This window comes from Chanodichthys erythropterus, chromosome 11, assembly GCF_024489055.1.
Source record: "Chanodichthys erythropterus isolate Z2021 chromosome 11, ASM2448905v1, whole genome shotgun sequence".
In the NCBI taxonomy this organism is placed as follows: Eukaryota; Metazoa; Chordata; class Actinopteri; order Cypriniformes; family Xenocyprididae; genus Chanodichthys; species Chanodichthys erythropterus.
Window position 1 is genome coordinate 39,426,616 of NC_090231.1, and position 14,002 is coordinate 39,440,617.

The 14,002-nt window shown below is 37.1% G+C and overlaps 1 protein-coding gene across 4 annotated transcripts; it reads left to right on the forward strand.

Annotated features, from left to right (window-relative positions):
* Positions 1-1,138: 1,138 nt before the first annotated feature.
* Positions 1,139-13,940, forward strand: csrp3 (cysteine and glycine-rich protein 3 (cardiac LIM protein)). 4 transcript variants are annotated; one of them, XM_067399769.1, is made up of 6 exons: positions 1,139-1,222; positions 3,969-4,100; positions 9,753-9,940; positions 10,857-10,986; positions 11,221-11,314; positions 13,013-13,940. In XM_067399769.1, exons 2-6 carry the CDS (start codon positions 4,044-4,046, stop codon positions 13,084-13,086), a joined length of 543 nt encoding a protein of 180 aa, XP_067255870.1. In that variant the 5' UTR covers positions 1,139-1,222; positions 3,969-4,043; the 3' UTR covers positions 13,087-13,940. The 4 variants fall into 4 exon arrangements, with proteins under 4 accessions (XP_067255870.1, XP_067255868.1, XP_067255871.1 ...); XM_067399767.1 differs by having other exon boundaries at positions 9,772-9,940; XM_067399770.1 differs by having other exon boundaries at positions 1,163-1,216.
* Positions 13,941-14,002: the final 62 nt, after the last annotated feature.

A 14,002-nucleotide genomic window follows, 5' to 3' on the forward strand; every position in this document is an offset into this window, starting at 1 on the left:
ATTATTAATTGACAATCAATCAATATTGACAAAAATGTTTTTGAAAGAACACCCTTATGCTTGCCAAGGCTGCATTTACTTGGGTTAGTTCACCCAAAAATGAAAATTTTGACATTTATTACTCACCCTTGGGTCACAGGCCTAGGTAGTTCGCACCTTGCTGTGGAACAGGTGGTAGTTTGGATGAAGCACCAAAGGGGCACACCCACGATAGCAACCAAAGTATCTCTAAACTCTTAAAACCTTTATTACCTTTTGGTTTACTTCCATGTAGGCAAGACCATTGTACCAGTTGTATTGAGACATTTTAAATGATACCAAACATGACTGTTAATTCACTTGCATTAACATTATTATCTTAAAATCTTTCTAAGTGAACTGAGTGATGGGAAGAATGTGTAAAGGGAAGGAAGTGGGGGAGAAAGAACAAATGTGGAGGAAGGACAAGATGGTAAGAAGCTTTCCCGCAACTTTATTCTGTGTGGTGCGAAGGCAAATGGCTGTATGTGTTTGTGCTGTCCATATCTCAGGAGATCAAAGTATCTGAGGTTCTGTTTATCTTATAGTTGTTAATGGGATAGTTCATCCAAAAATGAAAAATCTGTCATTATTTACTTGCCCTGGTGTTGTCGTATGAATTTCTTTCTTCTGCTGAACACAAAAGAAGATATTTTGAAGAATGTTGTTAAGCAAACAGATGATGGGCCCCAATGACTTCCATTGTATTTTTTCTTTCCCCATACTGTGGAAGTCAATGGGGCCCATCAACAAAATAGCTTCATTTGTATTAAGCAGAAGAAAGAAGATTCATTAAGGTTTGGAACAACTTAAGGGTGAATAAATGATGAATAAATGAATTTAATAAATGAATAAATGAATTTTCATTTTTGGGTGAACTATCACTTTAAACTGAGTTGAACATCCAAGGCTTTAAAGTGGGGAACAAATGTTGTGGTGTTTGTAGAATATCTGCATTCAGGATTGGAAACTACTGCAGCTACATTGCATTTGTGTATTGTCAGCAGTTAATTTTGGAGGATGGACTAATCTGAATGTCAGCACACCCCTTGGTCCTCTTGAAATTATGAGTGTGTGTTTGGAGCTGAGGGAGTGACGCCCAGTATATAAAGACCAACCACAGAGGGCCAGAAATGGACATCATCAAGGACAGAGGAGGAAACACTGTTTCCAGAAAACAAGCATTCTTATATAACCTGTCAGTGTAAGTAGAATTTTAACATTTAAATTGAAATTGAAACCATGGCTTGATCATTTGTCCTGTACTGAAATCACATTTTATGTATTGATATTTATTAAAATAAGCCTGCTGTGAAGTGATTCAACAAGAATTCATCAGGTTTAAGTGATTTGATTATTATAATGCTAAACCACCTGGAGCTAAATGGTGTTAGTCAAAAATGAACACATTTTTTATTATTATTTTAATGAAATGATTTTAAGTTCGATAATGTTTTTTATTTAATATTTTGTATATTTAGATGATTTTATGTTACTAAATTATATTTATGCAGTAGTTTTATTGCACTTTTTGACCATATGAAACCAATTTAATCTGTCAAAAATCTTGAATGCTTTGGAACACAGACACAAGTTTGGTCTGTTTTTAAAGACGACATTGGCAGATTATTGCTGAAATAAAAAAAGTTAAAAAAGGAAAAAAGTGAACTTGAAAAAAGTTCAAAAACGGTACATTTATTGGTATGAAATGCTCAAAAAATACCTGTAACAAGGTTAGTAGATGTGGGAAGAAGGAGGCGGGAACCGGCGAACATTCAACAAAACTTTAATATAAAATAAACAAACAAAACGAAAGTAATGCCGGCAGACCCTCGCGGACGTCTGCCGGCCACACAAACATAATAAAACATAAAATAAAGTCCAGGCCTGGTCCTCTCTCGTCCTTCACTGATGTCGCTCCTCCTTTTATGCCTCCGGAGCTCCTCCGTGAGAGACTCGAGGCCGGCACGCCTCACAGGTGACGCTCATTATCACTCGCGTCACCGGCCTCGCGCCGTTCCCTCACGGCTCTCGCCCGCCCTGCTCGTCACATACCCCCAACGCCCCTCGCAGGCCGGGGGGTACCTCCGAGACTGCGCTTTACTCCCCCCCCGGGGCCTGTCTCGGCGGCCGCAGCACCTGGGGGTAAGGACAGACGAGACGAGAGAAAGGAGACGGAAGCAAGGGGAGCGACAGGACGAGAGAGGGGAGAAAGGAAAAAGAAAGAAAAAAAAAAATGCTGGGTCCGGCTCCCAGACACACTGCCGCTCGGTCCTCAGCCTGCCAAGAGGCTCTTCTTCGCGGTGCCATGCGGTGGCACTGGACGCTCGGTGGACGGCCCGATCCTCGACCGCCTCCTGGCGGCCGGCGATGGCTCCTCCGACTGAGGGCAGCCGGCAGCGAGTCCCCCGTCCCCTGCTCCTCCCCTTCATGGCGGACGGCAGCAGGCTCCGGCCCACGGCAGACGGCGGCGACTCCTCCGCTCCCTCCAGGTCCAGGACGGCAGCCACCCCACCTCGTCCCAGGAGCACGGCATCCGGGTCTCCGTCCCACCTTTCACAAGGCTCCAGCACCACCGCCTCGGGCAGCCTTTCGCGGTCTTCACTTCCGCGCTGCCCGAACTCCGCAGCACCGCGATCCCCCTCAGCAGCGAGGGCTCTCCGACAGCATGTCCCTCCTTCCTCCCGGGTTTCGGCACCAATGTAACAAGGTTAGTAGATGTGGGAAGAAGGAGGCGGGAACCGGCGAACATTCAACAAAACTTTAATATAAAATAAACAAACAAAACGAAAGTAATGCCGGCAGACCCTCGCGGACGTCTGCCGGCCACACAAACATAATAAAACATAAAATAAAGTCCAGGCCTGGTCCTCTCTCGTCCTTCACTGATGTCGCTCCTCCTTTTATGCCTCCGGAGCTCCTCCGTGAGAGACTCGAGGCCGGCACGCCTCACAGGTGACGCTCATTATCACTCGCGTCACCGGCCTCGCGCCGTTCCCTCACGGCTCTCGCCCGCCCTGCTCGTCACAATACCATTTTCAATTTTGATACTAAATATATTTTCCAAAGCACTTAATCTAAATATCTAAATCTAAACAAGTTGTGTTCCAAATTTTTCAAAAAATGAGCTTTCAGTAAGAATTTGTTTGCGTGCAATACCAAACGTTTACACTATATGAAATGTGTCTCCCATTCAGTTCTAATGCCGTCTTTTTTGAAAGCAAACATGGACCATTTAACCTTTTTTAGTAGTCCATAATTTATTAATTTTTTGTTCACACAGGAATTGCAAAACCTTTACCAAATTTTGTACCATTCAAAAAAAAAAAAAAATCTTTAGGTCAAAAATGACCAAACACCACCAGAGGGTTAGCAGATAACAATAGTACATTTATATAGTTAAAAAGATAATGAAACAAATGTATTTAAAAGTACAATTAATTATTTGATATGTATCATACTGTATAATTACTTTTTTAATGAAAGTTGATGAGTGTTACTGTTTAATATTTTGGCCTTATAGTATCCCTGACATTAGTAAGCCTTTCTTTCTTAAAAAGTAGAGAGATCCAAATATGTTTTTATTTTATTAATTGGTATTTATTCTTTTTAGTATACCTTTAGCCACACAAAGCAGACACTTCTTTTAATCTGGCAGTGCCATTAATAAAAGGCCTATTTCTGGAACCTTATCTCTGCATTCCACACTAGTGAGGTGATATTCTGCTTGCTCAAAGACATGAGATACAGACTAAATGACATATTCCTTTGAGATAGGTCAGATATAAAAATAGATGTATCCTATCACATAAATTAAGGTAGTCAGATTTTTTCCTTGCATTCAAAAAATGGTAACCGTTTGTAAACTGATTCTAACACTCATCCCTTTTAGTCAATGTTTTTTGGCAGTTTTGGTTGATTGTCTCTCTTCCCATCCCTGTAAATGTCAGAGTCTTTGCCAGAGCCAAGGATGCCAAATTGGGGAGGAGGAGCCAAATGTTCGGCCTGTGAGAAGACTGTTTATCATGCTGAGGAGATCCAGTGCAACAGCCGGAGCTTCCACAAAACCTGCTTCATTTGCAGTAAGTCCACAATACAATTCAGCTATTAAAAGGTGTTAATTAAATGTTACTCTTATTTACAAAAGTAAAAATATAAAGGTATTGGTACATAGCAGAATCCAAAAATGTAAGTTTATACATTAAATATGTTTTTTAAAGGTTTTTTACAGTTATAGCACCACCTATGGAGATATTCCATAGATAATCATGGCTTTTTTGGACCAAGACACTGCATGCCAGTTTTCAAGTCAATCGGACTAACGGTTGCATAGTTATAGCTTTTTTCAAGTTTTTTTCATGTTATAGCGCCACCAAGTGTCCAATCACCACAGTTTGTTTTACTGTGACCTCATATTGAGCCCATACACAAGTATACTGAGTTTGGTGAAAAACCTTTCATATTCAGTCTTCAGAGAATATTTATGCACTGGTTTGGATCTGTTTATTTATTTATACATACAGGTGCTGGTCATATAATTAGAATATCATCAAAAAGTTGATTTATTTCACTAATTCCATTCAAAAAGTGAAACTTGTATTTTATATTAATTCATTACACAGACTGATATATTTCAAATGTTTATTTCTTTTAATTTTGATGATTATAACTGACAACTAAGGAAAATCCCAAATTCAGTATCTCAGAAAATTAGAATATTGTGAAAAGGTTCAATATTGAAGACACCTGGTGCCACACTCTAATCAGCTAATTAACTCAAAACACCTGCAAAGGCCTTTAAATGGTCTCTCAGTCTAGTTCTGTAGGCTACACAATCATGGGGAAGACTGCTGACTTGACAGTTGTCCAAAAGACGACCATTGACACCTTGCACAAGGAGGGCAAGACACAAAAGGTCATTGCAAAATAGGCTGGCTGTTCACAGAGCTCTGTGTCCAAACACATTGATAGAGAGGCGAAGGGAAGGAAAAGATGTGGTAGAAAAAAAGTGTACAAGCAATAGGGATAACCGTACCCTGGAGAGGATTGTGAAACAAAACTCATTCAAAAATGTGGGGGAGATTCACAAAGAGTGGACTGCAGCTGGAGTCAGTGCTTCAAGAACCACTACGCACAGACGTATGCAAGACATGGGTTTCAGCTGTCGCATTCCTTGTGTCAAGCCACTCTTGAACAACAGACTGCGTCAGAAGCGTCTAAAGACAAAAAGGACTGGACTGCTGCTGAGTGGGCCAAAGTTATGTTCTCTGATGAAAGTAAATTTTGCATTTCCTTTGGAAACCAGGGTCCCAGAGTCTGGAAGAAGAGAGGAGAGGCACACAATCCACGTTGCTTGAGGTCCAGTGTAAAGTTTCCACAGTCAGTGATGGTTTGGGGTGCCATGTCATCTGCTGGTGTTGGTCCACTGTGTTTTCTGAGGTCCAAGGTCAACGCAGCCGTATACCAGGAAGTTTTAGAGCACTTCATGCTTCCTGCTGCTGACCAACTTTATGGAGATGCAGATTTCATTTTCCAACAGGACTTGGCACCTCCACACAGTGCCAAAGCTACCAGTACCTGGTTTAAGGACCATGGTATCCCTGTTCTTTATAGAAAATCTATGGGGTATTGTGAAGAGGAAGGTGCGATATGCCAGACCCAACAATGCAGAAGAGCTGAAGGCCACTATCAGAGCAACCTGGGCTCTCATAACACTTGAGCAGTGCCACAGACTGATCGACTCCATGCCACGCCGCTTTGATGCAGTAATTCAGGCAAAAGAAGCCCCAACTAAGTATTGAGAGCTGTACATGCTCATACTTTTCATGTTCATACTTTTCAGTTGGCCAAGATTTCTAAAAATCCTTTCTTTGTATTGGTCTTAAGTAATATTCTAATTTTCTGAGATACTGAATTTGGGATTTTCCTTAGTTGTCAGTTATAATCATGAAAATTAAAAGAAATAAACATTTGAAATATATCAGTCTGTTTGTAATGAATGAATATAATATGTATGTATAATATGCACCTGTATTGCTTTTTTGGCGGGGCTCCCCTGGTAAAATTCGGTAAAGCCAGTGTGGGAAAACCGCAGACTTGGCTGGTTTTGGACAAAATTCAAAATGGCGATAAAGTTTTCCAGGCGCAAATGAAATCGGAGATATCACGTTTGTTTTGTTGGTTGTTTGTTTTGCTTTCTTCGTAGAGTTATGAGCAGTTTCGTGTTTTTACAATAGGGTTTCAGCGTTTACCATAGCAGTTTGATGCATTTTAAAAAGCATAGATGTTAAAAGAAGAGCATAATAATAAAAACTGTAACAGGATAGATTAATGAAAATGGAATTTGTTCATTATAGATCAAAATCAAAAAGTTTTTATTTAATGACTACTAGTTTGTGCAAACAGTTATCGCTTGTCTGAGCAAATGTGCTCTGTCCATTGGGTCTGTTATTATATTTGACAACAGATTTACCTTTTAGATTTAAATTGACCTTTAACCAAAATTTTCCTTCAATAGCAACAGTACATATACTGACAGAGCGATAAACTTCAAGTCAACATTCTTTTAAGAGAAAGAACTAATGAAAAAGAAAGAGAGAAAAAAGAAACAACCCTAGAGTGCCATCAAAATCAAGAGAGCTCTTTGAAATTTTTCCCAGTGTGCAGACAGCTTTCAGTGGCACGGCATTAATTCTTAAACGCTTGAGTCGTGCCAGGAAGGGTGGTAATAGTCAGTTTGAGACCGGTAACACTGTGGTAGAGCTGACACCCCTGCAGTTAGCCATCATTCAAGGGCCTGTTTCCATCTGCTGTGGATGACATCGGCCGGGATGCTTCAGTCTCTCTGAGCCTCATGTTCATCCAGCCCAAAATTAGACACAAAGCAAAGCTCCCATGAGCCTCTTGAGCCATCCTGGCTGAAAGTGCAGCAGCTGACGAATGCAGACAGGAGATGACAGCCTCTGGAGGAGCTGTGAGATCATGATCCAACTCCAGACTCCCTCTTTCTCTCACAACAGATTTTATGTTGAATGTAGTATGCAGTATTTTTTTATTTTTATTTTTTGCTGGTCTCAATACAACTAGTATTGGAATTTATTTATTTTAAAATAAGTTTGATTTAAAAAGTTTTTTGAAAGAAATTAATACTTTTATTCAGTAAGGTTGCACTAAACAAAAGTGACAGTAGAGACATTTACAGTGTTACAAAACAGTTCTATTCCAAATAGGGCTGGACGATATGGCCAAAATTTATATCACGATATAATTCTTAATTTCGGTCGATACGATATAATTCCGATATCGATATGAACTATATAATAGCCTCAGAAAAACTGCCAAGAACGGCCACAACGTCTGAAAAATGAATTTGCCAAATCTATTAAATTTCTTCCTATAAAACTATATAATATTTAAGAAATAAAAACAGTACAAATAAATGTATGTTCAGCTTTTATTTGTATTTAGCCTTCATACAAACATAAAAAATAAACATAACTCACTTTTGTAATATTAATATCTTTAACATTAAACTATAATGTAGGCTGATTTTATTATCCTTAATATAGATTAAAGCAAAAGTGCTTCAGCCAAGATAAAGATTGTGAACAGTAAAAACTGAAAAAAAACAGTGAGAAACAACAAAAACACATTGCTGGGGCAGGAACATTGTTGAGTGTTGATGACACTAGGGGTGCAATGGTTCAAATTGCTCATGGTTCGGTTCGTATCATGGTTTTAGGGTCACGGTTTCGGTACGTGCTATTAGCCTAAAAATAAGACTACTGTCAAATAAAAATAAAGAAAATAAGAATGAGCAAATAAGTACATCACAAATAAGTACAATAAAGCAAATATTCAAATAGAATAAACAGTGCTTTTCAGGTATCTAATTGCAGTTTTCAGGTACAGAATGGATAAAGTAATCAAATATAAAATAACACTGCATATTATTTTTACTGTATAAAATGAATAAAGACGAATCATTATTGAAGTTACAAAAACTATTCAGTCAAGAGCAGTGAGTGATTTCTTTGTTGTTTGATTTAACATTAAAAACAGGCAGCAGGAATAGTTTTTTTTCCCCTTTAAGACATGCACGATCCAGTAGCTATACTGTTACACATGCGATGTCTTTCTCGACTAATATACGTTCACTTAAGACATAACCGACTATGTTTGCTAGGATACTCGCCAAGACGGGCATGTTGACTTAATTTTTGCATGAATTTGTCCGCCGAAGCGCAAGACTTGAAAGAGAAATCAGTATTTGCGCTGTCTGAAATAAGCGTGTGCGCGTGTGTACAAATCTTCTCACAGCGCGCGCAAGTTCTCTTTCGCGTCTTGTTCTTGAAGGTTTAAATCAGCAAAGCTTAAATGAGTTTAGTTTAAACAGATAGCATCGTGTGCTGTTCAGGTCTCACCTGCGCTCGCGCGCTATCAACACCCGGGTGATGACGGCGTAAATGACTGGACATTAGAGCACACGGCACTCGCTGTTAACAGTTTACAAAGAGTGACTGTTTGTCCACGCTTTTTGATTATCGTTGTTGTAACGTTTTGCGCATCCATCGACTGAAACATACATTATCTGAACTCTGTCTGTCTGTTTTCCATGTTGCTATTTTAAACAAACCATATTAACGCTGAGCACTGGCTGATGGCTGCGTGTCTCTGTGGTGTACGTCATCACGCCAATGGCCAATCGCGTTCTGCTCTTTCTAACGGCTGCGCCTCAAGTCAGTGAGAAATGTTGTAATGTATATATCGAAATACCGGAAATGTGTTTAAAAATCATATCACCGTTATCGAAAAAAATTATATCGCGATATATATTGATATTGAATTATTGTCCAGCCCTAATTCCAAATAAATCCTGTTGTTTTGAACTTTTTTGTTCAAATTTTACAAAATTTATATAATGAGAATGTACAACATGGATCAATTTTCCAAAACGTGTTTTTGTCTTACCCTGAATCATTATGGTACACTTATAATAAGTGTTTATATTCGGACTATTTCAGACCGGACTGGTAGGACCCGCCGCAGAGTATCACAGTAACTTCGTGACTCGCCATAGACATACAGGGAGAAAAGTAGCTCCGGCTACAATGTTCTTCCGCAAGACACGTGCAGTTCTGTTTATTAACCCCTAGAGGGCCAAAAATCGCGGACTGCAGTTTTAAGATAAATACTTTTATTCATCAAGGATGCATTCAATTGATCAAAAGTGACAGTAAAGACATTTATAAAGTTACAAAATATTTCTATTTCAAATAAATGCTTTAATAAATGTAATCAATAAATGTATTAAATGCTGTTCATTGAACTTTCTATTCATCAAAGAATCCTGAAACAACAAGTATCACAGTTTCCACAAAAATACCAAACTGTTCTTAACATTGATAATAATAATGTTTCTTGAGCAGCAAATCAGCATATTAGAATGATTTCTGAAGGATCATGTGACACTGAAGACTGGAGTAATGATGCTGAATATTTAGTTTTAATCACAGGAATAAATTACATTTAAAAAATATTCAAATACAAAACATACAATACAAAAAATACAAAAGTTATTTTAAATTTCTCACAATATTAATGTTTTTATTGTATTGTATGAACATAAGAGACTGTCAAAAACTTGCATTGTAGGGTAAATATGTAATTGTATATACATATTTATTTGGTATGATATTTATATGTCATTTTTTTCTTTTCTTTTTTTTACATAGTTTTGTTTCTGTTCTCTAGTGGTTTGTCGTAAAGGTTTGGACAGCACAACGGTTGCAGCACACGAGTCTGAGATTTACTGCAAATCCTGCTACGGCAAGAAATATGGTCCAAAAGGTTATGGGTACGGCCAGGGTGCCGGAGCGCTGAGTTCTGACCCGGTGAATAATGAAGAACTGCAGCCTCAAGAGTATGTCCTGAAAATATCCTTCAAATTATATAATTGAAGACACAGCAGCAGTGCAGTTTCTAAGACAATGATACAATTAGCCTACAAAACATTATCTGAATCAATTAAACACACATTTTTCAACTTAAAACTTATGCGTTTTGGTCATTAATTTACACAACACTGGACTGAAAACGCTAACTTTTGAAAAAGTGCAAATCTTTGAAAACGATAATGTTATCTCCATGTAAACTACAAATGCACGTGTATTATGTGTTCAGTCTATAGGCGTTTAATGTTCCTTTACAAAGTGACATCGCCAACTACTGGCCTGGAGTGAATAATACAATGTTTTTAGTCATTTTCGCAGATCCATGTGAACGGGATCATTTTGGCGATGTTGTCATATGTACGCGAAAACACAAAGAAAACACGTTTCCGTTTTTTGGAACACCATTGTCGCGTAAACGTACCCTGAGTAAGGCTGGGCTTTTCATTTGCTGATAATGTTGAAAATTTGAACTGATTTTGGGTATATTTACATGTTAACGATGAACTAAAAACGGAAAAGTTCAGAAAAGTACAGACGATAACACTGTCAAAACAGTCGGCGTTCACACGGATCCATGATTACTAAAAATGCTGTATTATTCACTCCAGGCCAGTAATTGGCGATGCCACTTTGTAAAGAAACACTACACGCCTATAGACGTCACCGTTTTCATAGTCTCATGTTTTTTGAGATGATAACGGTATTTTTTTTTACAAACTTGCACTTTGAATCCCATTTTCAGGCAACAAAATGCTGTTTTTGTGTAAATAAACGGACAAAATGACATATTTAGTTGAAAATGGTGTTGTGTAAACTGCCCCGAAGAATTTAGAGTTTTTAGTTGTTGTTTTGTGTTTCTTTATTGTGTGTGTTTAACATATTAAGGTCTAAAGCACGTCCGACATCTGCAAACTCCAACCCAAGCAAGTTTGCACAGAAATTTGGGAGCACGGATCGCTGTCCTCGCTGCTCCAAAGCCGTTTATGCAGCAGAGAAAGTCATGGGTGCTGGAAAGGTAAAACTGCAGCTATAATGAAAGCGAGAAGCTGGCTCAGAGTTTTTGCTACTATATACTGTGTTATGATATGAAATATATTAATATTAAACCATTTAACCACCAGTATAAGCAGATTTTGAGAAACTTCCATTCTCAGCACTCCTGCAATATGCCGCTGTCACAGGTCAGCGCTGCGTAAAGCAGATTTCACTGTAGTAATTTTTCAGTCTGTCACTGGTTCTGATCCAACAGGCCTGGCACAAAACCTGCTTCCGCTGTTTATTGTGTGGGAAGAGCCTGGAGTCCACCACGGTGACGGATAAAGACGGAGAGCTCTACTGTAAAGGTACAATCGATCAATGAGACTGCAAGATCTCTGCCAGCTCAATTCACCAATCAATAGATGTTCTGTTTCAGATAGACAGTTACTGTTCAACGGCCATTACAGGACAATTGATGCAATCAAGAGCACAAATGCTTGATAATTGCATCATCCTGACTGGTTTTGATCATGCTTACAGAAGTTTGCATTAATTATTAAGATAAAAGAAAAAGAATAACACTTTAAGGTCCCATTAGTTAACAATGAGCCATGAAGTTGCAGTATTTATTCTTCTTTGTTAACGTTAGTTAATAAAAATGCATCTGTTTATTGTTAGTTCATGTCCATTAAATAACTTTTACAGATACAACTTTTAATTTTACAGGTACAGTATCCGTCAAACGTTTGGAAACATTACAGTTTTTAATGTTTTTGAAAGAAAGTCTCTTCTGCTCACCAAGGTTGCATTTATTTAATCAAAAATACAGTAAAAACAGTAATATTGTGAAAAATTATTATTATTAGCCTATTAAAATAACTTTTCTATATGAATATATTTAAAAATGTAATTAATTTATCTTATTTATCATTACTCCAGTCTTCAGTGTCACATGATCCTCCAGAAATCATTCTAATATGCTGATTTGATGCTCAAAAAACATTTATTATTATTATCAATGTTGAAAACAGTTGTGCTGCTTAATCATTTTTTTTGGAAACAATGACAACATTTGCAGTAAGATAAAAAAAAAGAGAGATATCAATACTTTTATTCATCAAAGATGTATTAAATTGATCAAAAGTGACAGTGAAGACATTTATAATTTCAAATAAATGCTTTAATAAATGTAATCAATAAATTGGTAACACTTAACTAAGGTTAACTAATGAACCTTATTGTAAACTACATTAGTTAACATGAACTAATAATGAACTGCACTTCTACAGCATTTATTAATCTTTGTTAATGTTAATTTCAACATTTGTTAACATTAGTTAATGCACTGTGAACTAACATGAACAATGAACAACTGTATTTTCATTAACTAATGTTAGTGAAGATTAATAAATACAGTAACAAATGTATTGCTCATGGTTAGTTCATGTTTGTTAATACATTAACTAATGAACCTTATTGTAAAGTGTTGCCAATGAAAGGTAATAAATCTGTTCATTGAACTTTCTATTCAAAAATATTAAGCAGCACTGTTTTCACTATTGATAATCAGAAATGTTTCTTGAGCATCAAATCAGCATTAGAATGATTTCTGAAAGATCATGTGACACTGAAGACTGGAGTAATGATGCTGAAAATTCAGATTTGATCACAGGAATAAATTCCATTTTAAAATATATTCAAATAGAAAATTATTTTTTTTTAATAATATGTAGCAATATTATAGTTTTTACTGTATTTTTGATTAAAAATAAATGCAGCCTTGGTGAGCAGAAGAGACTTTTTCAAAAACATTAAAAAAACTAATGTTTCCAAACTTTTCACAGGTACTGCATTAGCAAATATTGGATTTACCTTGAACTAAGATTAATAAATGATTAAGAGGCATTTTATTATTATTCTTAGTTCATGGAACCTTATTGTAAAGATATTGGTGATTATGTAATATTGCTGAATACTTGTTGAACCTTAGCTATGATTTTATTATTCTTAACATTTTTGTAATCTGATTTCTCTTTTGTATTTTTTTTTTTTTTTTTTTTCAGTTTGCTATGCCAAAAACTTCGGTCCAAAGGGGCGGGGCCTGGGTAACATGGGCGTGGTCGAGGACGCTGTATGACAAGTTTAAACCAACCCAGTGCAGCCTCCTTTTCACTGCACACAACATTTGAATACAACAGTCAGAAATCGCCCCCTAGTGGCAGTCGTAATGAACTTTTGGTGTATTAGTAAAGGAAGGATCGCAACAGAAAGGTCATTTACCATAGTGGAATGAATAAATTAGCACAAACCTTCTTGACTAGACCATATGCGGCATGTCTCATACCATCTAGTTACTTACATTCACATTTTTAATGCATCCAAAGCTCAATTCGGATCCAAACATTACACACCTGCCCCTGTGTGACTTTCCATATGAAATTAATGACTTCCATCGAATTAACGATGGTCCGCTGAATGTCGTTTGTTGTGTGCAATGAAGAAGTGGCTTTATACTTAAGCTGGAGTGTGTGATTTCTGCCATTAGGGATGCTCAAGCAGTACAATGTGATGGTGCCAAATGTTTACACTTTTTGGGAACCTCATCTTACCAACGGCTTACTTATCTCTTCATGTTAAGTTGGGAAAGTATCTTATCATAAAACAAATGTACACACTTCAGCTTTAAACATCTATTTTTTAGACTACTACATAAAAATGTATTAGTTATATTAAATCTATCTACTGTAACTGTATATCACTTCATAGCATAAAAACAAAGAATAAATAAAGATGTCATCCAACACTGTTTAAAGATTCTGTAACTAGGTAAATAAATGCTTTAAAACACCGCAATTTAAAGACTTATAAATCAACTAACGCACATTCACACAGTGAATTACAGTGATCAGGGGCATAAAGCATCTTAAACTCTTGCACTTCGCTGTTAGATAGAGGCTATAAATGTAAGTTACTCAATATTAGCTTTTTTTTTTTTTTGTTACCTACACTAGATAGTTATTTTAGCCCAGCAACCAATAATAAACATCAAAATA

Excerpts from the sequence above, each read along its gene's own strand:
- csrp3 (XM_067399767.1), top strand. The coding sequence starts at position 3,989 with ATGCCAAATTGGGGAGGAGGAGCCAAATGTTCGGCCTGTGAGAAGACT. Across the intron at positions 9,941-10,856 it reads GAAGAACTGCAGCCTCAAGA|GTCTAAAGCACGTCCGACAT; the intron begins GTATGTCCTGAA and ends TAACATATTAAG. Across the intron at positions 11,315-13,012 it reads CGGAGAGCTCTACTGTAAAG|TTTGCTATGCCAAAAACTTC; the intron begins GTACAATCGATC and ends TTTTTTTTTCAG.